This window comes from Berghia stephanieae, chromosome 6 (assembly GCF_034508935.2).
Source record: "Berghia stephanieae isolate SIO BIC M18660-M18661 chromosome 6, UCSD_Bste_1.3, whole genome shotgun sequence".
NCBI classification, from domain to species: domain Eukaryota; kingdom Metazoa; phylum Mollusca; class Gastropoda; order Nudibranchia; family Aeolidiidae; genus Berghia; species Berghia stephanieae.
In genome coordinates, this window is record NC_088365.1 from 62,063,677 (window position 1) to 62,090,797 (window position 27,121).

General features: G+C 36.5%; 1 protein-coding gene across 1 annotated transcript in view; it reads right to left on the bottom strand.

Annotated features, from left to right (window-relative positions):
* LOC144975394 (uncharacterized) overlaps positions 1 to 27,121 on the bottom strand; it is a gene marked incomplete in the record, with an annotated part of 159,214 nt that overhangs the window by 26,027 nt on the left and 106,066 nt on the right. The window contains 4 exon segments of the mRNA XM_078919416.1: positions 3,991 to 4,114; positions 5,199 to 5,348; positions 6,684 to 6,815; positions 7,676 to 7,809. Coding sequence (XP_078775542.1) covers positions 3,991 to 4,114; positions 5,199 to 5,348; positions 6,684 to 6,815; positions 7,676 to 7,809 — 540 coding nt within the window.

Consider the following 27,121-nt stretch of genomic DNA (forward strand, 5'->3'; position numbering starts at 1 on the left):
TCGTTGTATATTTTAATTGTCCATTGATTAACTATTGATTCTTTTCTTTTTTTTTTTCCATAGCGCCCTGAGCACCTTTGAGTGGAAATGTGTGCTTTATAAATGCTTCATTATCATTTTAAATGCTTCATTATTATTATTATTATTAAATGCTTCATTATTATTATCATTTTATTGCATTATTATTAAGTGTGTTATCATTTTAAATGCGCCAGTGAATACCCTTACAATAATGACAGCGTAATCTTCCCCTTAACAGACCTCCCTACGATTAGGAAAAGTACGTAAAATTACGAAATTTTCCCTCCGATTTCAAAAGTTCAAGGACACATTTAGGTCATTCAAACTCACGGAAAACGCGGAAAATGAAAGTTGATACCAGACTGTATAATTTTAAGAATCTTGAAGTGTTATTTATTTAATCCTTGTGAAGGTAAATTGTTGATTTTTAAAGTCTACTATATCAACTACAACATTTTTTACCTCACCAAAAAAATAGGAAAACAGGTTTTTAGACCGTTTGTTGTAACAAAAAGTCGCCTTCATTTATTCTCATTCTCTCTGAAAACAGGGCTACCAATTCAGAAGGCAAAAATTTACTGAACTTTTACGCAAACACATAGATTGACTCCTTTCTGAGTGATGAAATCCAGTAAAAAAGACGTTATGTACTAACTTTCCGCTCATTTATCAGGTGATTGGAAAATATATGTACTGAGGGTTTATAACTATAACATACTGAAGTCCGTAAATATACGGGAAATTGGCAATCTTGTATAAATTAGCCAAACTGACCATGGCCAAAAGTGTAGTTTAGTGACGAATTATCTTTCGTCATATTAAAATTTTCCTTTCATTTATTTATTTATTATCATTATCATTTTTAAAAATCTTTTAATAATGAATCTTTAAAAAGGAAAAGATTACAGCTTTGATTTGTACAAATGTGACAAAAGACACAGTCTTTTAGAATGTATTTTTTAACCTCCTTTCGATAAAGGATTTAAAAAAAATAATTTTAATATTTAAGTTAAGAAAACGTTAAAAATAAATCAAACACAGACAACTGAACACAGTGGGATTCGTTTATGTGTTTTGTTACAGATGCCAGAGAAAGAAATTAACTTCACAATTGTCACATCCGTATTTATAAATGCATTCAGATAATGTCTTCAGCTAGAACAGGCTGGGAATGCAGATAATTATTTTAATTTAAAAAACAACCAACACCCGTACACACACACAAACAAAAGAAACTAAAAATTAAAGCGATCCAAGGGAAATAGATACTGCCAAATTGGCCCGAGGTTTTTGATGTCTTTTGACATTAAGAACAACAAAGGAGTATAACTGGGATAAACTACTGAATCTATGGCAATTGCAACTCGTACAAACTCATAAGTTTGAGACAGGAAAAAGAAACAAACATCAAAAATTAAAAAAAAAAAAAATGAAGACAAAAAAATGTATTTAATCTCGCATTTTAAAAATATAGATAAAAAAAAAGCATTAAAAGAGAGATAGAGAGAGAGAAGAAAAAAAAGAAAAATAAACAACAAATCTCTAGAAAAAAAAATAATTTATATATTCTTATTTTGAAATAACAATTACTCCAAATTTTTATATATATAATGTATATGTAAAACCATCACAAGATCTTCTATCGTTATCACTAATTTTAGAATCAATAATGTAAAAAAATAATAATAAAATGAAATGCCATCAAATCGATGATGAAGTCAGTATGTGTGTATGTACAAAAGCTTTGGAATGATGAACATATAAAATATCAACAATCTTAAAACACACTATATAAACAATAAGTGTTGTGTCAACAGATCAACACGCTTTGGTTTTTCATTATTGGAGAGATTATCACCAACTGGTGATATTATATCTCAAAAAAAAATGAATTGATCACATAAAACCCTTTTGTTGATAAAAAACAGATTAAACAAATAAATTAAATTTTATAGGTGTATGTATGTGAGCTGACGGCAACATTGGACAACGTTTATGGTTTGAAATGTGATGTATTTAAAAATAACAACAATGCTAAATTTAAGCAATATCTTGGATTTAAAATATAGTCGTGTGTCTAAAAATTCAAATCGAGGAGACTAAATCTGTGCATTATTACCCCATAATATGGTATGAACCGTGCACAACAGACAACTCATACAATAGTTTCTATGGTCGTATTCGGGGACAGATCCTCATTGATAGACGGGCACGATAGCCCTCTTCGGATTGGAAAGTTCACTCTGGGGTTACATCTTAAATCCCGGAATTTATTTACATTACTTAAATTTCCACTTAACAATTTCTCTTTGGATGCGTTTCGAGTATCATTTGTCTTTTTCTCCTCTTCAAACACGGAGTCAAAATCTTCTAAATCGTCTTGCATAACGAGTGGAGCCGTTGGCCGTCGTTTGTACGTACTCAAGTTGCTCTTTGTACGTCTCATGTCTGGAGTCTTTGATCTTGCGTAGATGACATGCCTAGTTCTTTCTTTGACTACAATCCTCTTCTGGTCTACACGAGAAGAACTGGTAGAAACAATTGACGATGATCTGCTGATGTCTAGAGAACAATCGGGGGAGGGAGACCCGTTTGGATGGGGCCTTGTGCAGGAAGTGAGAGCCGTTCTTGACCTTCCTCTGGAATCCTGACTGGCTTGCTGGGAAAGATGCGAAAGCTGCTGTCGCTCCAGAGTAATATCCTCACTATCTTTATAGAGCAATTTTCTGTCATTAACCTCAGAAACAGATGAAGAGGTCGATGAAATGGACGATAACGAAAAAGGAAGACAGCCACTCTTGCTATCAATAGTAGAAGTCGAGGACGGATGATGAGATGTCTGGGCATCGTCTGATTGAGACAATGACAGGAAATCCTTTTCATTCCACTTTTGACTGTCAAACCCACTATCGCTGTCTGCCGCATATCTTTTTCCACTGAGTCCTCGTCTTCGCAATGTTCCGTCGTTGTCACTGGATACAGAACAGCTTCCTTCCAATGTGTCGTTCATATCACTACACCTATCCACCCATTCTTCCAGACAGTACTTTTCAAAGACTTTATACCCGTCGTTGATAGAGCTTCTCCTCAGCAGCTCATGACCTCTTGCCAGGTTGCGACTCCCAGTGATGAAAGTCTGTTTCCTACGTTCAACAAGAGTACTTGTGCTACCCTTCCTGTGTCTGAATCCTCTCATAACTAAATCATCGTCTCTAGAAGAATCTGCGCCACTCTCGTTTAAACAATACTCACTGGAAGCACTACTGTCCGTATCATTCTCACAAAGAGCATCTTCCTCAAACTTTGCAAGCATAAACCTTCGATTAAAATCCGTTCTCCGCCTTTCAAGAGGAGAGAGCCTATCTTCCCTCCGACAGAAAACAAAATGCTTTGATTTATTGCTTCTTGGATTCTTCTCTGCTTCAACAATGGAATAATCTTCATCTTTATCTATATCTTCCACTTCCACTTCCTCTTCATCTGAATCATCCAAGTTGCTTTCACGGCTGTCACCGCACACCAAACTCACATCCATCAATCTGTCCAGTCGCTCACTGACATCACACACCGAATACGAAAGGTCACTAGACGCGCTAAGAGATGAACCCTGACTAGAAACCCTCTTGCCCAACCCTCTATTCATTCTAAGCTGATTGCTAGATCTGCAAGGATGCAGGACATAGTTCACGCTTCCTTCGCCATCGTCCACATCGATTGAAGACCCGATACTGCAGTCTCCGCTGTAAATGCTGTTGCCGCAACTGTCGGCGTCTCGTTCGCAACTGACGCAGTGCTGGCTGTGGCCTTGAGCTTCCTGTGCTAGACTACATACAGCAGGGTGAGAACTGCTGGTGGTTAGATCAGTGGGGGAATTAGTACAAGTGGTATTGGTAGTAGTAGTGGTAGAGGTGGTGATGGTGAAGGGGCTGTGAGAGGAGGGGTCATCATCATTCATCACATGGTACGTACCGTCTTTCGTGCTGCTGCGGTGGTGATGGCGATGATGATGGTGATGATGATGATGATGTTGATCTGGAGCTGGTTTTCCCATCTGCCGTCGCATGTCTCCCAATTTCTTTTCCATCTCCTTTAACTGAAAGCAAACAAAATTTAAACTTCACAACACATCATCAAAAGTTTCCTATCTCAAAATCAAAGGTTTCCTATCACAAATACACAAGAATACTATTGTTTTGTTTTCAAATACTACAATCAATTAACTTCAAACGTGTCATGGATAGAATGACTACCACCCTAAAGCAAATCTTAATAATCTTTTTTTTTTAATGAAAGGTGCAGGGGAATGGAGGAACTGACTCGGCAACCCACAAATTGCATTTTTTAATTAATCAAATATTTAAAAAAAAAATTATTATAGATAAATATCAAGCACACTAGCTGTAATGGTTTCTCACAATAAATATCAATATGTCATTAAACCGAGGATATATATGTGTAATTTTGACCACATTCAAAACATTAAAAAATACAATGGAGAGTGTGTGTTTCAGAATAATTTCTATTCATGTAAGAACTCATCTAAATGAAGTAACTATGACAGAAAGTTTTTTCAATAAAACGTGTATACTGATGCCAGCTATTCATATAATTTCACTATCATAAGTATAATCAGAGAGAATCAATGAAGAAAAGGGCAATGATAAAAGAGTGTAATTCTTGACCACACGAGTCAATTGATTTTAAAAATGCCTTTTAACTTTTGTTGCTAAATACCTTATCATGACATTGAGTTCCATGTCAAATTCTTGGCATGATGGTTCTATTATCAATAAAATAATATTAATGGACTCTTATAAAGCGCAGGGTATCCTCAGCCATGAGGCTCTTGCCGCTTAACACCATTACAAAATAAAAATATATTTTAAGAAAATACATGACATCAAAATAGAAATGTTTTCAATGATTTCTTGAACACAGACAATGAGTTGGCCTCCCGTATGCTCTGTGGAATTGTATTAATATATCTTGCTTCGGATCATTCGATCATAAAATCCACTGCATTGAAATTCTTTTTTAAAAAAATAAATGTCTGATTGCTGAGGCCCATATATGATCATATATCCCAAAATGCCTTCTCCACTCTCAGATTCCAACCTCTCAAAGAAACTCTATTTTTTTATTTTAAAAAAGAAGGGGGGACTACAACAACAACTCACCTTTCCAACAGCCCTTGTGTACGACTGTCGTCGCTGTTTGCGGACGTATTTAGTGACAGTCTTGTCACTGGCAAGGCGTAAGGCAGCCGACGTGATCTTTCCCTGGAGCTCTACCTCCAGTTCCAGCTTGGAGAATTCAGATGACAGTTGCTGCAATAGAAGTATTAAAGGGGGGAGGGGGATCAGTTTGGGGTAACCATGTGGTAAGTATAAAACAAAAATATAATACATTAGTCATCGTTTATTAATCTACTTTGTACTTATGAAAAGTCCATGTTGTGTGATAACCTGCTTCTAGACAGTGTAACTGAATCATTTATCGTACTTATATCTGATCACATTTGTATTGGAGACCATGCTAGAACTTGAGCTTTTTATGCAGTGCAATATCCACTAAACGTGCTCAAAGCTCTTTACAGGGGGATCCCTGACCAACAGCAACACGTAACATGTAAAACGAAACATGACGCCTGTTCCGCTATATTGCAATTTTTTTCCGACAGACACACCCAGCCAGGTGCTCATTTTACACTATCTAAATCATTCATCCAATAGCTCATTTTTTATAAACGAGCAATGTAATTTTATCAATTTTCGTTTCTAGATACCCCGCTCAAAGTTTCAAAAAAAAAATTAAGTAAGACAAAGTAAACTGGTTCAAATAGGGAACAGATGTAGATTTCAAGAGCATACTAGCAATTACATTAGTTTAAGATCACCTAAAGGCTATGTGGTCTAGTGGTATGACACTCGCTTTCGGATCGGAAGGTCCTGGGTTCGAGCCTCGCGCTCGGCGCATGGTTGAGTCTTGGAAAAGGCTCTTTACTCACATTCTCTCACATACTCAGGTGTAAACAGCGGTGTCTTTGTCCGAAAAATTGTAATATCGCCTAACAGGCGGCATGTCCCGTCCTACATGTTAAATGTTGCTGTTGACCAGGAAACCCTTGTAAAGCGCTTTGAGCACATTTAGTGGATATTGCGCTATATAAAGCTCAATTTTTTTTTATTAAAAAAAAAAGTCTTATCCAGACACAAGCACAGGATGAATACACTCAAATGCTTGCTACACATGATGTTCAAAACTTTCATTTATTCTTAGTTTTGTTCAATTATATATATTTCAAATGTACCAAATTCCAGAGCAGGCCAGTTTTAGTATTTCGGATATGAAGCTCCTGGGTTTGTGCCTCGTTCGGTGCATAGTTAATAGTTGAGTCCTTGGAACAAGCTCTTTACTCACATTCTCTCATCATACTCAAGTGTAAAATGAGTACCTGGCTGTTAACAGTGTTGACTCTGTTGGAAAAAAATATTGTAATATCACCTAACAGGCGTCATATCTCATTCATTCTACATGTTATGTATTGCTGCTGGTCAGGGACACTTTGTAAAACGCTTGAAGCACGTTTCATGGATATTGCGCTTTATAAAAGCTCAAGTTTTTTTGTTGTTGTATATTTAAATATGTCAACTTGTCCTTACTGTATCGAGTTCTTTGTCGTCTTTGTCTTTGACAGAGAGGGAGAAGGCCGTGCCCACCCTCCGTCTGAAAGTGGGCACAACTTCCCCTGGGGCTAGCGGGGGTGTGTCATGGGGTAACACGCCTGTCAATTCCTGGATGCCATTTAAAAGAAATAAAGAGGGGGAAACAACCATAAATTATTGTTTGTTTGTTTTTAAGGGTTTTACGGCCCTTGCAACACATTTAGGTCATATCAGCACCAGTAAGAAGGAAGAAAATGGGAAAGTAAAAAGTTCTAGAATAACAATTAAAGCACCCAAGAAAATGTAAGACAAAGGGGAATTGGTTCAAATAGGAAACAGATGTAGATTCCAAGAGCACATTGTCGAAGTACTCAGTTTGAGATCACCTAAAAGTCTCGCCCAGACAACGGCACAAGATCCCACTAAGAGGAATATACTCAAATATTTACAAATCATGTGTTAAAATACAAAATAACATTACATAACAGAGAGATGATTTACAAGGAAAAAAATATTATCTCCCAAAACTAACCATACATTTGACTGTTTCTCTCTCAGCTAGGGTATCCGGCCACTGCCTGGACAAAACCAAGTAATCTCATTCCAAGACAAAGACAGAAAGCAAGTTGGAAAACATATAGGGGATAGAAGACACAGTAAGTGCCTCCCTGCCCACTATGGAAGGTCAGGAACCCCACCCAGAATCCGTAAATTATGACCGCAGATTTACCTCACATTGCTACTTAAATCTGAGAGATGAAATTAATAGAGTGTAAACGGTTACTCAATCCACTTGTCCACTTTTTAAAATTACATAGCAAAGTTGAAATGAAAGGTTTATGCATTCAATTGTGTTAGTTAAGTGTTGATTTATAAGTATTAATTAGTAAGTAAATTGTTCAAATAATAATAATAATAATAATAATCATCATCATCATTATCATTTCAAAATTGTAAATGACCAGGAAATAAGTTAGATGGCAACTCACCCCTTCCTCATAGCAAAGGCGCTTAAGCTCTTCAGTCTTCTTGGCCAGGACCTCCTCCAGGGCCTCTTTGCGGGCCTTGAGAGCCTTGACCATCTCCCTTTCAGCTTTCAGGGAGTCCGACTGCTCGATGGTCACTGAGAAAAGACACAGAGAAATAAATAAACCAATAAATAAATAAAATGTTGTTTTTTTTTAACATTACAAAGTCTCTCACTAATTGAGCGAGGATCGATCCAAGGACCTTCCGATCCGAACGCGAGTGTCATACCACAAGACTACATAGAAAATACAATTTTGTAAATATTACTGAAAAACGCCCAGTAAGTTGTTGCTCCCCTTCTCTCTACATATTTTTACCACCATATGTGGCACAAGAGCATGAAGAGGTCAATACATAGATTTATATAACGGCAACACCACCAATTGCAGCGAGTCGATTTAGAGGCTATAAAATATTATGATTCTAGCTCGCCATAATTAGGATCACTTAAATCCAGTGGATCAAATTTAACAAACTTTCATCCAGGACGATAGTCCCACTTTGTTGAAGTGACAAAAAAACCAAAAAAAAAAAACAAAAAAAAAAAAAAATAACAACCTACAACTTCTAATTTCTAGTCTTTTTTTAAAACTTCTAATTTCTAGTCTTTTTTTTTAACTTTAAAATCGCTTCCTTTTTTTTCTTTTTTCTTTTCCTTTTTCACTGGTCTCTCTCTCTCTCTCTCTCTCTCTCTCTCTCTCTCTCTCTCTCTCTCTCTCTCTCTCTCTCTCTCTCTCTCTCTCTCTCTCTCTTTATCTCCCCCCCCCTCTAACATAATAGCAAGTTAACAACAACAACAACAACAACAACAGCAATAACAACAACAACAACAACAGCAATAACAACACAATTGGTGCGTCTCTGGGTCAGTCACATCACACATTTTAGATCAATTCAATGGAAACAACAACAACAACAACAGCAATAACAACAACAACAACAACAACAACAACAGCAATAACAACACAATTGGTGCGTCTCTGGGTCAGTCACATCACACATTTTAGATCAATTCAATGGAAACAACAACAACAACAACAACAACAACAACAACAACAACAACAACAACAACAACAACAACAACAACAACAACAACAACAACAACAACAACAACAACAACAACAACAACAACAACAACAACAACAACACTACCACCACGAATGGTGCGTCTCTGGGCTAGTCACACATTAATTTTAGATCAATTCAATGGAAACAACAACAACAACAACAACACTACCACCACCACCACCAATGGTGCGTCTCTGGGTCAGTCACGTCACACATTTTAGATCAATTCAATGGAAACAACAACAACAACAACAACACTACCACCACCACCATCAATGGTGCGTCTCTGCGCTAGTCACGTCACACATTTTAGATCAATTCAATGGAAACAACAACAACAACAACAACAACAACAACAACAAGAACCACAACACTACCACCACCACCACCAATGGTGCGTCTCTGGGTCAGTCACGTCACACATTTTATCTTCTTCCAACTGAAATACGAATGATTAACACAAGCTATTTATTGGCTGTTAACGTTGTTATAAGAATACTGTGTACGAAAAAGGGTGCCTAACATGCAGCAAGCACTGTATAAAAAGATCATTTGGATTGCTGTCAAGATACGAAAAGCCTACAAGACCCATGGACAAAATTAAAAATAAATATTCTCAATGACAAAAGATAAAAATAAAAAGTGGAGGTATAATTCATGGCATCTTTTTATAGATAAAACGAAGTTGGCGCCACTCGGGTCTTTGCTATTGTTTTTTGCCTCCGCGTTTATGAAAAATCCTCACTAAACTGTCTTAACCAGACTATAAACGTTCAAGGTTGTGTGTTGGTCCGTTATACATACGGATGGCAATGATGTGAGCTTCTTAGCCAAGCCCATACTATCTATATTAAAAAACAAACAAACGGAAGTAGCTCCTAAACTAACAGAAAATGTCATTGCACAGCAAATTAGATCAGCTATAATTTGCATTGATCCATCCAAGTCCTAAAAATAGAACAGGCCTGACCATGACAGAGATAACGGATAATTCCCCATACAGCACAGCATTGGTTTAAATTTTTAAATAATAAAATAAAAAAACAAAAATACAAAAAACAAACAAAATTACAGAGTGAAAAAAAAATAATCCAAAAATCCGAAAAGATCAAAAAGACGAAGAAAGAATTGTGGTGAAGGAATCTAAATTTAGCTTCTCTAATAGGAAGTCCTGGAGAAGACAAGGGGAATTAATCGATGGAATTATTTCCCTTAGACGGGCAGACGACTGTCTGATCAATCCTGTCCTATAACGACAAAAGGCAATTTCTTATTTATCTATGTATTTATCTATCCAGCTACCTACCCAGCCACCTATCAATCTAACTATCTACCAATCCATCTATCAATCTATCTATCTACCAACCTACCTATCAATCCATCAATATACCAACCTACCTATCAGTCAATCTACCAACCTACCTATCAATCCATCAATATACCAACCTACCTATCAGTCAATCTACCACCCTACCTATCAATCTAACTATCAATCTATCTTTATACCAACCTACCTATCAGTCAATCTACCAACCTACCTATCAGTCAATCTACCAACCTACCTATCAGTCAATCTACCAACCTACCTATCAATCCATCCACAAACCTCCCATCGATCTATCTATGTTTCGTTTTTATGTTTTTAATTGTTTTACGACGCTTGCAACACATTTAGGTTATATCAGCGCCAGTAAACAGGAAGAAAATGGGATAGTAAAAAGTTCTAGAATTACAATTAACGCACCCAAGAAAAAGTAAGACATAGGGGAACTGGAAACAAATAGGGATCAGATGTAGATTCCAATGCACTTAGTTTGAGATCACCAATTGTCTCATCCGAACACAAACACAAAATCCAACAAAGATGAATACACTCAAATGCCCACATTATACATTCAAAATAACAAATACCATCTCCCATAACAATAACTATGCATTTGACTGTTTCCCTCCCAGCCAGGACTCCGGCCAGGCCAGGATAAAACCAAGTAATCTCATTCCAAGACAAAGACAGAAAGCATGTTGGAAAACAGATATAATGGGATATAAGACACGGTATGTACCCCCCTGCCCACTATGGGAGGTCAGGAACCCCACCCAGAACCTATCTATCTACCAACCTATCTATCAATCTATATATCTACAAACATACCAATCAATCTATCTATATACCAATCTACCTATCAATCGATCTATCTACAAACCTACCTATCAATCTATCTATCTACCAACCTATCTATCAATCTATCTATCTACACACCTACCAATCAATCTATCTATATACCAATCTACCTATCAATCGATCTATCTACAAACCTACCTATCAATTATTTATCTACCAACGTATATATCTATAAAATATTCCAAATATAATTAAGATCAACTTCTACAATAATGTTTCGAGCATTCGCTCTCATCAGGAAGTGAAAGCGAAAGTAGATTGTTGTCCCGAGTTTGAGCGTTTTTGCCAAGATGAGATTTACTTAAAATAGATCGATATTTGAAGGGCGAGTTTTCTGGCCAAAATGTTTAATATATGTGTTTATCCAGAGTACAGCAACATGAGGTTGATGGTTTGTGTAGATATAACTCAATAGGTGGATTATAGGGGATACACGATGATATGACAGGCAGTGGAAGGGGGTAAGCTCTGTGTGTGTGTGTGTGTGTGTGTGTGTGTGAGAGAGAGAGAGAGAGAGAAAGAGAGAGAAAGAGAGAGAGGAAGAGAGAGAAAGAGAGAAAGAGAGAGAGAGAGAGGGGAGGAGAGGGAGAGAGAGAGAGAGCGAGAGAGAAGAGAGAGGAAGAGAGAGAGAGAGAGGGAGAGAGATTAGTTTGAGCATTTACCTATCTACGGCAATAACCACTAAACGTGCTCAGCGCTCTTTACAAAGAGCCCTTAGCCAGCAATAACGCTTAACATTTGCGGCTATGTGGTCTTGTGGCATGACACTCGCTATCGGATCGGAAGGTCTTGCTTGGGCTCGAGCCTCGCTCAGCGCATAGTCCTTGGAAAAAGGCTCTTTACTCACATTCTCTCACCTTACTCAGGTGTAAAATGAGTACCTGGTCGTTAACATCGTTGTCTTCGTCGGAAAAAAAATTGTAATATCGCCTAAAAGGCGTCATGTCTCGTTCTATATGTCACGTGTTACTGTTGGTCAGGGACCCTTTGTAAAGCGCTTTGAGCGCGTTTAGTGGATATTACGCTATATAAAAGCTCAAATGTAGGACGAGACAGGACGCCCGTTAAGCGATAGTTCAATATTTTTGTTCCCCGACAGAGACCCAACGCTGTTAACGGCCAGGTAATCATTTTACCCCTGAGTACGGCGAGAGGGTGTTAAGTAAAGAGCCTTTTCACAAGGACTCAACTATGCGCCGCTCAGAGCGAACGGGACTCGAACTCTGAACCTTCCCATCCGAAGGCGAGTGCAGTGTCATACCACTTGACCACATAGCGGCACACGGGGTTCCGGTTCCGATAGCTCAGTTGTTAGAGCATTCGCTTCACACGCAAAGGGACCGAGATCGATCCCGGGTGCAGTCGAGATTTCGTTTCTTTTCTTTTTTTTTCTTTTCTGACCTCCTCCCTGTTCACGCAGCAGTGATTGGGTAGCTGGGTCTGTCTGTTAAATCTGGCGGAAAGTACTTTCGTCCTATCCAAAGGGTAGCAAGCAATTGCTATTGTCCGTTTCACGCTATAGTAGAAACCGGGGATAAACTCCGGCTCTATGGGCCTAAAGGCTCTGAAGTAGGACGGCTACCGTAGCGGCACAAATAAAGGCAAAGACAAATCGCACGAATCAGCAAAGTCTAGTATATAAAGAATGCTTTAAAAGAAAGGAAAAGAAGGACTAGACATTTGCTTTACTGCTTAAGTAAGTAAAGTTTAAGGGAACAAAACACAGTAGATAGAAAATAGTTTAAAAGCGGGACCTGGGTACGCACGTATGTAAAGGTGCAAGGCATGGGGAAAGACTTTTGGGAAGCATGGAGTAGATAGATAGATAGATAGATAGATAGATAGATAGATAGATAGATAGATAGATAGATAGATAGATAGATCGATCGATCGATAGATAGATAGATAGATAGATACACAGACCTGCCAACCCTTCACATTCCAAAAAGTGGAATCAGAACGCCTGAAAATAGGAATTTGAGACAACAAATAGGAATTTCACCTCTATCACCCCCCTCCCCTCTCCTCCCCCGTCTTTACTTTGCTGTTATCTATTTTTACCATTATCATCATCATAAATTTTTGAAAATCGGAATTTTAGAGACAATGAAATGGCGGAACAGTACAAAAAGGAAGAGAATGAAAATATGAATGATTCCGCCAAAAGCGGATCTGATCTATATAGACTGTAGACTAGGGTAGGGATATATATATATATATATATATATATATATATATATATATATATATATATATATATATATATATATATATATATATATATATACCTTTGGGAAGCATGGAGTAGACAGATATTATATTATATATAGACACTATGTAGACTAGAACTAGGGAAATAAAATCAACTCTTTTTATCTATCCGTAAGAATAATTTAGAACCGACTCGCACCCCCATAGATAAGAACGGTTTACTGTATAGCTAGAGGGGGACGGTTAAGGGGTGAAATTAGCACCCTCATCTGGGCTTTATCGCGTCCGTACACGCTAAGTTATTGACAGGGTATATAATAATAATATATGGGGGCAGCCCACTTCGTTCCCCTTTCTCGATTCTCTCTCTCACTCTCTCTCTCTCTCTCTCTCTCTCTCCTCTCTCTCTCTCTCTCTCTCTCTCTCTCTCTCTCTCTCTCTCTCTCTCTCTCTCTCTCTCTCTCTCTCTCTCTCTCTCTCTCTCTCTCTCCCTTTTACTCTTCTCCCATCATTCTTGTAAAACAAAACTAGGCATCGCCCATAAGTAAACAACCAGGTTTAAAAATAACGTAATACAACCACCACCACCATCAGACATCATAGACTTGAAACAAATCAAAATAAGACGGGAATGGTAATAACAATAATGGCGATATTATCATAATGGAACCGTCGCTAAGGGAAAGGGATACAGAGAAAGGGGAATAGCATCAGGAAACAAACAAAACAGACAAAATTAAAAAAACAAAAACAACAACAAACAAACAATAATTAAGAAAAAAACAACAACCGAGAGCAAATGATGATGATGATGATGATGATGACGATAATAATAATAATAATAAAATACTGCTAACAACTTTTAGTAAGGAGCATTAACCATTTAACTGCCGTATTCTGGTAAATCACGGGTTTTAAAAATTAACCAGAAAACTCGTCCTTCAAATATTGATCGATTTAAACGACCCTCTCGAACCTGGTACTTCGCCATCTTCCCCAGTTTACAACAGAATTAGGGACAGCGTGCATTGAAATATAACGGCAATTTCAAGGTCTCTCTCTCTCTCTCTCTCTCTCTCTCTCTCTCTCTCTCTCTCTCTCTCTCTCTCTCTCTCTCTCTCTTCTTCTTCTTCTTCTTCTTCTTCTTCTTCTTCTTCTTCATCCCCTCCAGTTGAGGACAGAGATATGGATAGCGGGCACACTAAAGTACAACACCAACAGCATGTCAAGACGATCGGGAATCGAACACGTTTCGATATGATAATATTCAAATTCTATGTAGGCCGGTATCGATTACTTACTGCAAGCAGTTATGTATCTTGAGTCGTTGTTCATTCGATGCCTTAGGGCAGACTAGCATATTATTATTATTATTATTATTATTATTATTATTATTATTATTATTATTATTATTATTACTATTACTATTATTATTATTATTATTATTATTATTATTATTATATTATCATTATTTAATATTATTATTATTATTATTATTATTATATTATTATTATTATTATTATTATTATTATTATTATTATTACTATTATTATTATTATTATTATTATTATTATTATTATTATTATTATTATTATTACTATTATTATTATTATTATTATTATTATTATTATTATTATTATTATTATTATTATTATTATTTGATATTATTATTTGATATTATTATAGGTAGTGTGAATCATCATGCCGGCATGCCTGTGAACACATTGAACTATTGTGTGCGATAATCGGGGGGATTAAAATACCTCGACGATAAAATCGATTATTATTTCATATCGATCGATACTACATGTGCTTATTGACTCAACCGCAATATAATAATCATAAACAACGATAACTTTTAAAAAATCGAAGATTATATCGATATGACTATGACGCAGAGCAGCATCGTTATCGACTCCACCCAATGAACATGATGTAAAATAAAATTTAAAAAAAAAATAAAATAAACAACAAACATTCATATAGATAGAATGAAGATGACGTCACTCAAACCTTTGTTATTGTATTTTGCCATCCGCGTTTGTGAGTGATTCTCACTAAACTGTATTAACCAGACTATAAAGGTTTTATGTGTTGGTCCGTTATACTTCCGGATGGCAATGTTATGAGCTTCTTAGCCAGGCGCCATACTATCTATCAGAGAGTGTGCGTTTGTGGCTAAGAATCTCACAACATTGCCATCAGGAAGTATAACGGACTAACACACAAAACTCGGTGTCACTATAAACTTTTATAGTCTGGATAATACAGTTAAGTGAGAATTATTCAAAAACGTGGATGTCATTTAAGAAAAAAAAACAAACAAAAAAAAAAAAAACAAACAAAAAAAAAACAAAAAAAACAAAAAAAAACAACAAAAACAAACAAACAAAAAAACAAAAACAAAAAAAACAAAAACAAAAAACAAATAACAAAGACCTGAGTGACGTTATCTTCGTTCTATCTATAGAGGCATTTTCCACGGATTTACCACGCTCAATGGGCTTCACGATACTTCATTTATTCCACCCAGCCGGTCACATGGAACAATATTTCAGTTTCAGTATATCACCGTACCAGTGACCTCATTCAGGATTGCCAATAGGATTCAATAGTCTGATGTCACGTCGCCCAGCAACAGCGAACAGCGTTGTTATAAACAAAGAAATTCGGTACTTTTTATTCTTCATGCTGGCTAGAACTTTTTCACGTCATGTGATCAGAATGTATAAAAGTCAAAACATGATCAGATTTATGTTTTTCTCCTCTGGATACACTTTTATGCTCGTCGGAGAAGTATTTCAAAAGGGTGTCCGCCATTGTTCCGATAGTTTAGAACCAGTTGCTAAGTTACTCTGCGTCATTACGAGGGAAGTGACGTCACGACTGTTGAGGCCTATTGGCAACCCTGCTGATTGGCGTCCATTATGTATCGACACTCTTACCATATCCGGCATTCGGTCACAACTGAGTCGAGTGAGGTAATGTGTGTCAAGTTCCATTAGAAAAGGGACACGCCGTCGGGATACGCATTTTTTTCACGATCGCTGTGTCATCTGTCACCATTAGGGCGTCTGACCGCGCTTAACATCGCTTGACATTGTGACAAGACGAGACGCCGTTCCGCTGAGCCATCAAGTCACACACACACACACACACACACACACACACACACACACAATTGATATCAAACGGCAATAATCGATCAAATCGAATACATCGAAAATCGATATGAAAAGGTATCGCATCGACTCCACCCAATTAAAATAATATAATTGATAATAATAAGCAACAATATAATCGGATATCATTATTTTGAAAATCGATATGGTGCAGCATGCATCGACTCCACCCAATTAAAATAATATAATTGATAATAATAAACAACAATATAATCAAACAATTGGACATCATTATTTTGAAAATCGATATGGTGCAGCATGCATCAACTCCACCCAAAATCCATCCTATTACATGTAATAACATCGGAGGTTGAATACAACTCTTGTTTAAATATTGAGAGAGAGTGAGTGTTTGAACGAAGGTCTCTAACATCTGATAAAAATAGTGGTGCTGCGGTTGCTTCTCTGACTCCTACAAAATAAAACAAAACAATTTCTTAAAAAAAAAAAAAAACCCAAACAAACAGACGAAAACAAAAGAAATAACACAAAATAAAAACCAAACAAACAAACAAACAACGAAGAACACACACACGCATACTACTTCAACAGTAGTAGTGGTAGTAGTAGTAGTAGTAGTAGTAGCAGGGACGGCTGGTAATATTGGGCAGGGTGGGCAAATAACAGCCTATTTTTTTCAAGTTATAAGCTGTATTACCAGGTCCGAAATAATCTAATTTAAATTAGATAATTTTAAAAGTTAGTACTTAAACTTGATACTTCGTACTGAAATCAATTTGTATGTATTTTTGATAGATTGCGAATCACCATGCACCCCGTAATGCATAAACCAGGATACGCTCCTGTTCTTTTTTATCACCCCCCCCCCCCCCCCCCTTTCCCAACCACTCCACTCCGCCCACATCGTCATCTCATCGTCACGTCGCCTGACGGTGATTTTGCTGTCTGGCCTCTCTAGTTCTAGGTCGGGCTAATTCAAATGAGCCCACCTTATAAACCAGTGAGCACTAAATAGAGATTTTGGCAAACGAACTTTTTTTTTATTTATTGCCTTACTTGTGCTGGTACCATTGATGTAATAACATTGGAAGGTTCCAGTATTGAATTAAATGTATCAATTTACTAATATTATATCAAGTTAGTATTAACTTGTGTTGTTTTAATATATTTGTTTATCCATTTAAATTATCTCTTTTTTTCTCGTTTTCTTTAGTGCTTCTCAAAATTCATTTATTTAAATTGTTGTCTTTTTTGTTTTGTTTTTTTTAAAACAAATTAATTTGTTCCTTTTTTAAAAAAAATTCTTAAAGTAATTACCGCTGTATTTTTATTGCCAGACTAAATATTTTTGCAAAACAATGTATTTTCTATTGCATTCCCTCTAATAAAACACTTTTATTCAGAAGTCACGACTAAATAAATATATAAAATACAACCACCATTTTGGTTTACTCAAAAATTGAATTAGTATACGAGAAATACTCTTCTGAGAAAGGAGAGAGTTGAATTCTAAGTTATAGAGGAAATAAAGACGTTTAAAGGAAGGGTGGGCAGATTCCGTACTTGCCCGTCCTGAACCTAATACATACATAATAGTTCGCGATGAAGAATCGGGAAGCTAGGGGTTGTTGGGTAAGGAGTAAAGATAACACGGTCGTTATTGTTATAGTCTAACGAATGCATGAGGAGAGATTGGTAGCATTATTTAATTTGTCTTAATTGTATTGTATGAATTATTGGCGAAAGCCTAAGATTAAGTAAACTTTGTTTTTAATTTGTCTTTTTTTGACTATGGAACTGATACTTGTCATAGCAGACCTGCCTACTTGAAATAGGAAAATAAAAATCGTAGTTTTCAGGGTTAATAAAATGGTAGATATTTTAACTATCCTTTAAAAAAATCACCGGAATTTTCGTCTATTAAGGTATCAAATTTTTAAAAAACGAGAAAAACGGATTGGAAACGTAATAATGATGGTGATGGTGGTGGTGGTAATAGTGATGGTGGTGGTAGTAATGATGATGGTAATATTATTATATATTATTATTATTATTATTATTATTATTATTATTATTATTATTATTATTATTATTATTATTATTATTATTATTGTACGTATTGGTGGTATTACGATTGTTGTATTTTTTGTGGTTATTAATGGTAACAATTTATTGTTTGGTTCCATTTACCATTTTTTTCCACTTTCATGTATGTTGTCATCAAAGTGTATGATTTAATGGCGAAAGCCTAAGATTGAATAAACTTTGTAATATCGTACGGTAATCATCATTGTCGACGACATCGTCGTTGCCATCATTATCATCATCATTAACAACAACAACAACATTAACAACAAATACTACAATAGCAATAAAAACAATATCAACATCATCATATAATTTTCGTCATCGTCTCCACAACTATCATTCTAACCAACAGCACCACCAAAACCACTACCATAATTACATCCTCCCTCACCGTCTCCTCTTCCTCCTCCTCCTCCTCCACCACCACCACCATCGCTACCATTATTCCAACTGCTACCACCACCGGCACAATCATTCTAACCACCAAGAGAGCAGTAAAAATGATGCAATTTGAGCTCTGAATGAAACTCGAGTCATATCGCGGTTGTTGCTTCTCGATGAAAAATTTAAAGTTACTACGTACTTCTGAAAATGTAACAGAAATATCAATCTCGCCGTTGAGGGATTAAAGCATCTCTTTAATTTTTCGAGTGAACGAAATGGACTTGTATTGTCAAGGTGTTGTCGCATTTTGTCTCGTCGCTTTATTTTTTTGTTGTATTCTCTTTCGTGATTCCTTTTTGATTACGTTTGGAATAATTAAAATCTACTGGTATTGTCCTTTCATTATGAATGTGATTATTTGTGGTTGAAATATTTTATTTTTTTAAAGTTGAAATATATATATATATATATATATATATATATATATATATATATATCTATATATATATCTATATAATATATATATATATATATATATATATTATATATATATAATATATATATATATATATATGTATATATATATATATATATATATGTATATATATATATATATATATATATATATATATATATATATATATATATATATATATGACCGAATCATCTTTGCCCCACCACTATAAATAGGCTAGAACCGCCACTGAGTAGTAGTAGTAGTAGTAGTAGTAGTAGTAGTGGTAGTAGTAGTAGTAGTAGTAGTAGTAGTAGTAGTAGTAGTAGTAGTAGTAGTAGTAGTAGTAATTGTAGCAATAACTTCAGCAGCAACAGCACCACCATCACCACTACAACAACAATAACAACAACAGAAAGATAACAAACCACCAAACCAAACCCAACAACGATAATGAGAATAAAAACCTAACCAAGAAAGAAAAAAAAAAAAACACCCCATCATCCCCCTCGCTAATAAAAAAAAATCCCAAAGAAATCATATCAAAAAACGTATTTAAAGACATAATAAAAAAAAAAAAGACAACAAACCCTTGTCTCCAACACTAAACAACAACAACAACAACAACAACAACAACAACAACAACAACAACACACACACACACACACACACACACACACACACACACACACATAACAACTCACTCTTGTCCAACTGAGCAGGTCCAAAGGTCCACGTCATGACCTCGATGACAACAACATCAATTCAATCTTCACAAATTTACGCCGTCAATCACAACTTGATTTACAATATATTCAGTCAATCAAACAACTTCCAATAAATATTCAACAGCATCCTTGCTTCGTCCAATCCTCATAGAAAACTCCCAACAGCACACTTACTTACTCCATCAACAAACAACACCCAATGTCCAATGTCTTCACAGTCCGTCCAATCCTCATAGAAAACTCCCAACAGCACACTTACTTACTCCATCAACAAACAACACCCAATGTCCAATGTCTTCACAGTCTCCCCCCGAGCACAGCACAGCACAGCACAGCACTGTTTCAACAACGGAGTGGTGAAATAAAAACTAAAACAAACAAACAAACGAATCCCGGGGGAAAAGAAAACAAGTTTTGATGAGAACGAAAGTTTCAACAAGTTAAAATCAAATAACAATATTATATTATATAATAAGTAACTGTATTGGCAATGGTCCAACAAATAAAACGGAACCGAATGAATGTTAAATGCGTATCATATTATAAAACCACATAACACAAACACATTCCAAGTCTTTACAACCGGACGTATTAATATCAATATCACGACACAGACACAGAAGCAAAAAAGGTAGCTATTGTCCACTTTTAACGAGTATTTATTTTTCTTTTGCTTTTGTTTTGTTTTCCTTTTAAACGGTCGTTGAAATATCCCAAGTACGGTAAAATATTATTTTATGTCACACCGTACAAGAATTATGACACAACATTTAAAGCTTCACTTCAATACATTCTGACGTTAAGGCTGGGAACAAATAAAGCAAAGCAACTTCTTAACTAAGTTTTAATCGTACTGATAGTCGGCCTCCTAGATACTATAATTTAATAGAAAAGAAAGAGAGCGCGAAATGCCGTTGTACCACATTCCAAACCAATGACACGCCTTCTCCTTCCTTCCCTCCTCCTTCCCACTATATTACTTGTTGAATGAATGAAAGGAATGAATGAGTGGTGTCGTCGGTCACTAAACTAAATATACACCGACTCTTTTACTCCAATAATCTTTTTATAGCGAGCTGCATTTATAAGTATGTCCTAGTCGTCTTGTCGTCGTGTTATCCCGCTAGCAAATCGCGAGCCGTCCGCCGTGCCCCTCGCTGGCTGTTTGTGTTTCATGTATACCGTGTGGAACCAGTTCACTCGCGCAAGACAGACAGGTCTTGGTTGTTATAAGACCGGAATTTTAAAATACATATTGAATAAATTCATACGCAAACGCGCAGACCGTAGCCATCGTTAACTTATAGCTTGACATTGACCAAAAAAAAAAACAAAAAAAAAAACAAAAAAAAAAAAAAAATGACGTCAAAAGACAAGTCTTGGGTCTCAAAAGAAAGCAAATCTTGAGTTGTATTCAATGGTTCAACCAATGGAATCACTTGTTTCCTTGTGCTCTACTAACGACTCACTCGACGCTGCACAAACCAAAAAAAAAAAAAAAAAAATGACGTCAAACTATAAGTACTAGAGGGTTCTAGCGTAGCCATCGTTATGTTATAGCCTGACACTGAAATCCAAAAGGACTGGCAGTTTGACGTCATTATTTGTTTTTTTCACCGCCTAGTGAGTTGTCGTTAGTAGAGCTCATGGAAACAAGTTATTTCATTGGTTGAACTATTGAATACAACTCACGATTTGTTTTCTTTTGTGGCAAAAGACTGGTATTTTGACGTCATTTTTTGGTCAGTATCAGGCCATAAACTTACAAAGGCAACGCTGACACTGACCAAAAAATGACGTCAAAATGTCAGTCTTTTGCCAGAAAAGAAAACAAATCGTGAGTTGAATTCAATAGTTCATCCAATGAAATAACTTGTTTCCATGAGCACTACTAACGACAACTCACTAGGCGGTGCAAAAAAACCCCCCAAAAAACAACAAATAATGACGTCAAAATGCCAGTCTTTTTGGGGTTTCAGTATCAGGTTATAACTTAACGATGGCTACACGAGAACCCACTAGGACTTATTAAAGTTTGACGTCATTTATCAGGTTTGTACAGCGTCTAGTGAGTTGTCGTTTGTGGTACTCAGGGAAACAAGTGATCATACTATTGAATAAATTTCACGATTTGTTTTCTCTTGTGGCCAAAGACTTGTCTTTTGGCGTCATTTTTTTTTTATCAGTGTCAGACTATATAACTTTACGAAGGCCACGAACGAACTGACTGACCATACTATAGATAGATAGAATGAAGTTGACGTCATTCTGGTCTTTGTTATTGTTTTTTTTTTTTTGCCATCCACGTTTATGAGTAATTCTCACTAAACTACCAGACTATACCGGTATACTTCCGGACGGCAATGTTGTGAGCTTCTTAGCCAAGCGCATAGTATGCGCTTGGCTGAGCGAGAAGCTCACAACCTTCTTCAAAGACACTCAAGTAGTACCCGAAGAGCCAATAGCAGGCGTAGTAAGTAGTAGGCACATGTATTGTGATATGGAACTATGAAATAGGTAAGTGGGGATTTTACGCAGGGGAAAGTGTGTGTGTGTGTGTGTGGGTTGGGTGGGTGGGGGGGGGGGGGGTCTAGAGTCTAGAGTGTTATATTTACCTGACTTCTAATACGACGACTTTTTATAACCAATCGACTGTTGAGTGGTACTAAACCACTCTTATCTAATTACCCAATTATCCCTGACTCATTCTTGACATGCCCTACTACCCCCCCCCCCCACCCTTTCTCCCCGGAGTCACACACGTGAACACATGTGAACACAAAGGCATCTCGTTACCGTTGCAACAGGTACGAAATAAACCACCTGTAAGAATTCCAAATACCTGTAGCCATATCAAAATACACCTCGCATCGGATCGGAATCCTGCTATCAATCTATATTTATCACTTGTTTATAAAACAAACAATTATCTATTTTTAGGGCAAAATTTACTCAAACGTATATTATATTATACTCAACCTTAGCCATGTACTCACTCACCCTACACTGTGTACGCCGGCAAATTTTGACCCATGCCTACACAGGATCCCAGAAACGTTAAAATGACAATATGAGGTATCTTTTAAAAAAAACGTACATCAAGCCAAATAAAAAAAATAACTGAATAAATAAATAAATCAATAAAGAAATAAATAAGCACTACATAAAACCCTATTTGATTTTATAAATAAATTTGATATATAAATAAATAAATAAATAAATAACTATTAAAAAAGATGAAAGTGTGAGCAATACACAAAATCCAATTTGATGTTACATTACGAACCCGGAACTTCAATAGAATGAATAACATTGACTAAAGCATTGCGAGGCGTATTTAGAATGGGAAGACTGTAACAACTGTGTATATACATTTCATTCTTATTGGATGAGGAAGAGGATGAGGAGGAGGAGGTGGAGAAGAAGGAGGAGGAGGAGGAGGAGGAGGAGGAGGAGGAGGAGGAGGAGGAGGAGGAGGAGGAGGAGGAGGAGGAGGAGGAAGAGAGAGAGGGAGAGAGAGAGAGAGAGAAAAGAAAGAAAGAAAGAGAAAGAGAGAGAGGGGGGGGGGTGTGAGAGAGAGAGGGAGATAGACAGATAGATAGATAAATAGATAGATAGATAGAGAGATAGATAGAGAGAGAGAGAGAGAGAGAGAGAGAGAGAGAGAGGATGGGTGTGTGTGTGTGTGTGTGTGTGTGAGAGAGAGAGAGAGAGAGAGAGAGAGAGAAACCATAACGGATGACAACACAAACTGCCAGTGTCCGTGACGTCACATTGTCCAAAAGCAAGGTGTTGCCATGAATAAAGAAGAGGCGTGACGTCACCACGTCCTCGACACCACTATTTACATTTACATGGTACATACAACGCATTATAATATTTAGACCTGTAAATGAGCTCTATAAAAATTGACTGAAACTCTTCGACAAACTGAAGATTCAATTATTTTTTTAAAAAATAAGGGCATCATTGAAGAGGAGAGTGATAAATACAATATATCAAAATAGTGGGGTTATTTCTTACTGGAAGTCTGGAAGTATGACTGTCATAATTTGATGTAGAAGTAGAAGGAATGCTAAATAAGCATGTCATTCATATAGGTAAAGATGACTTCATCAAAGTCATATTCCTGCCTCTGGAATTTTTTTTGACATAGAAAAATAATCACCATTATCATCTTTAACTTCTAGCCATGACCAATTGAATTTATTCCTCACGGGACTCACATCTTTATCGATGCTCGACAAGTCTGAATTGCGATCCACGAACAGCTCAGCCATTGTGAGAACATTAGAATAATGTAGCAATGAGCAAACTTGATTTTCAATCAGTAAATGACAGAGAAAAAAAAACTTAAATAAATATGACTTCAGGCCAATACACTGAATTATTAAGTAGAAGTGAATTATCAATAAGAAACTTCGGCAGGCGTAGCGGAAAAATTCAAAGAATCGAAATGAAGGTAAATCGCCACAAACACAGCAAGCTCGCTTGGGCTTGAGCAAAACAATGCCAGAAAACGTCCTGATTTGCACGGGAATTAATTAGGCTACTTACCATTGTTCCTTATGATCACGTACTCAATCAGTGAAGAAACGGTCAACCAGTTTGTTTACAACGTGAGGCAATCGAAATGTGCTTGTAGCAATCTATCCTAACTTTCGATTTGAAGATGTCTACATAACGGACTTACGGCTTTCGCAATTTACTTTATCATAGTTTTGAGACTCGAAGGGTAAATGTGGTCAATTTTGGCTTAGATGAAACAGTGAAATTTATCGCTCGGTGGCTCAGTTAAAATTGGCTACAGTTGGGATCACGACGGATTGGAAAGTGAAAAAATAATTTAACGAAGGATGTGTGAAAATACCCAGGGAAGTGTTCAGACACGCCTTTTATAAAAAGCGTCGCTTTGTCTTGGCAATATATACATCGTTAATATAAACGGTCCCCATGAGCTATGCGTAGCGCTGTGGAACACTCCTAATTATTTTACGGTCATTCGACTACGATTTGTGAATTCTTTCTTTCTTTCCTTTTTTAAATATTTGAATTTGACAAATTGACTGATTTCAGTTAATTGACTGAGAATTTACAGGTCTAATTATGGATGGAACGAAATTGAGTCGCTCTCACGGCCAGGCGGAGTTGTCGTATCAGTAAGCATTCCAACCACCAATCGCCGCGAAATTTTTATTCTCTATTGTCTTCTGGCATTTTTCTACTCGCTTCATTTTATGTAATTAGATATATAACTTCCTCCAGACCTAAAAGTGATTCAGGAAAATATTTTCCCCTGCTTTTCCCTGCTTTTTTCCTGTTTTTCCCCCAGGCTCTGGTGAGAATTTTAAGGTAGTATTTTCAAGCCTGCTCATCAAATCTAGACCAGTTACCACTACCAGTAGTGTGTTCGACGAGGGATATACCGGTATCTGTGGGAAACCTTATTACAAATACAAGATAGATAGACTTTGAATCGACAAAGCTTTCCAATTCTAAAAGAAATGGCTTAAGAACACATATTGGGTTGTTGTTCACCTGGATTTTTCTCACGGTCTTTTCCCGGCCAAAGGCAATTTTCACCGATTTTCCCGACTTTTCCCGACCGGGAATTTTCAAAAAAAAACTCCCGGCTTTTCCTGGTTTTCCCGACCCACGTCGAGGCCTGATTCCTCTTTAAATCAATATTATATTTTTTAAAGGGTTTTTCGACTTGCAACATATTATTTAGGTCATATCAGAGCCAGTAAAAAGGAAGAAAATTGGATAGTAAAAACATGCTAGATATACAATTAAAAGGACGAGGAAAAAGTAAGACAAAAGCGAATGGGTCAAATAGGGAATAGATGTAAGATTCCAAGAGCACACTATAAGTGTACTTAGTTTGAGATCACCTAAAACTAGAAGTCTCATCCGGACACCAGGACAAGATTCCACTTAGCGGAATACACTCAAACGTTTACAAATCAAATGTAAAAAAAAAATATAAAAAAAACAACAGTACAAAACAGAGATGATTTACAATTCTAAAAATGTCATCTCCCAAAGCTATAACTATACATTCGACTGTTTTCCTCCCAGCCAAGAACTCTGAACAATACAAATACAGAAAACATTTTGGAAAAGCTATAAGGGGATAGAAGACACAGTAAGTACCTCCCTGCCCACTATGGGAGGGCTGGATCCCAACCCAGAAATCAATATATCAATATATTATGAAAATGCGATTTAGCTTGTATTGAAAGTGGCCTCCTCATTCTCATAGCGTAGTGATGCAGGAACAAAAAGGTTTACGTATCCGCCACAGTCAACACTGAGACTGACAAATACTTAGCCAGTCTTCTATCTCTACCCGCCGAAAATAACCAACAAGAAAAAAAAAAATATTAGTAATTATTTTTTTTTTCAAAAAGTTAACACTTTTAATATTTTACATAGATTGATAGATAGACAGATAGATAGATAGATAGAGAGATAGATAGATAGATAGATAGATAGATAGATAGATAGATAGATAGATAGATAGATAGATAGATAGATAGATAGATAGAGAGATAGATAGATAGATGGGCTCGTGGATGGATGTATTGATGAGAGAGAGAGAGAGAGAGAGAGAGAAGAGAGAGAGAGAGAGAGAGAGAGAGAGGGAGAGAGAGAGAGAGAGAGAGAGAGAGAGAGAGAGAGAGAGAGAGAGAGAGAGAGAGAGAGAGAGAATATTTATCATGGATGTTTGGGCTGGTGTTCGTCCCTTAGAACAAAGAGATCTAATGACATTTCAGGGAGAGATAAACACAGATGAAAACAAAAGACCCAAGTGCACTTACTCCACTAAGTGGTTGCGTGCGCATCTTCTCTCAAGTAGTTTTCAAGTTTAACCGGAAATGCAGTCCTGGCAGGGACATCGGGCAGGCAAATCGCCTGATTGAATATCAATTCTATTTAGCCTGCAATTTTATTTTTAAAAGCGCACAGGATCCCACTAAGAGGAACACACTCAAATGCTTACATTATATATACATTCAGAACAAATATAACAATACATAACATAGAGATGATTTACAAGGAAAATATATTATCATCTCTCAAAACTTTAGCTATTAATAGAACCAAGTTTACGCCACTCAGACCAGGTCTTTGTTATTACTTTT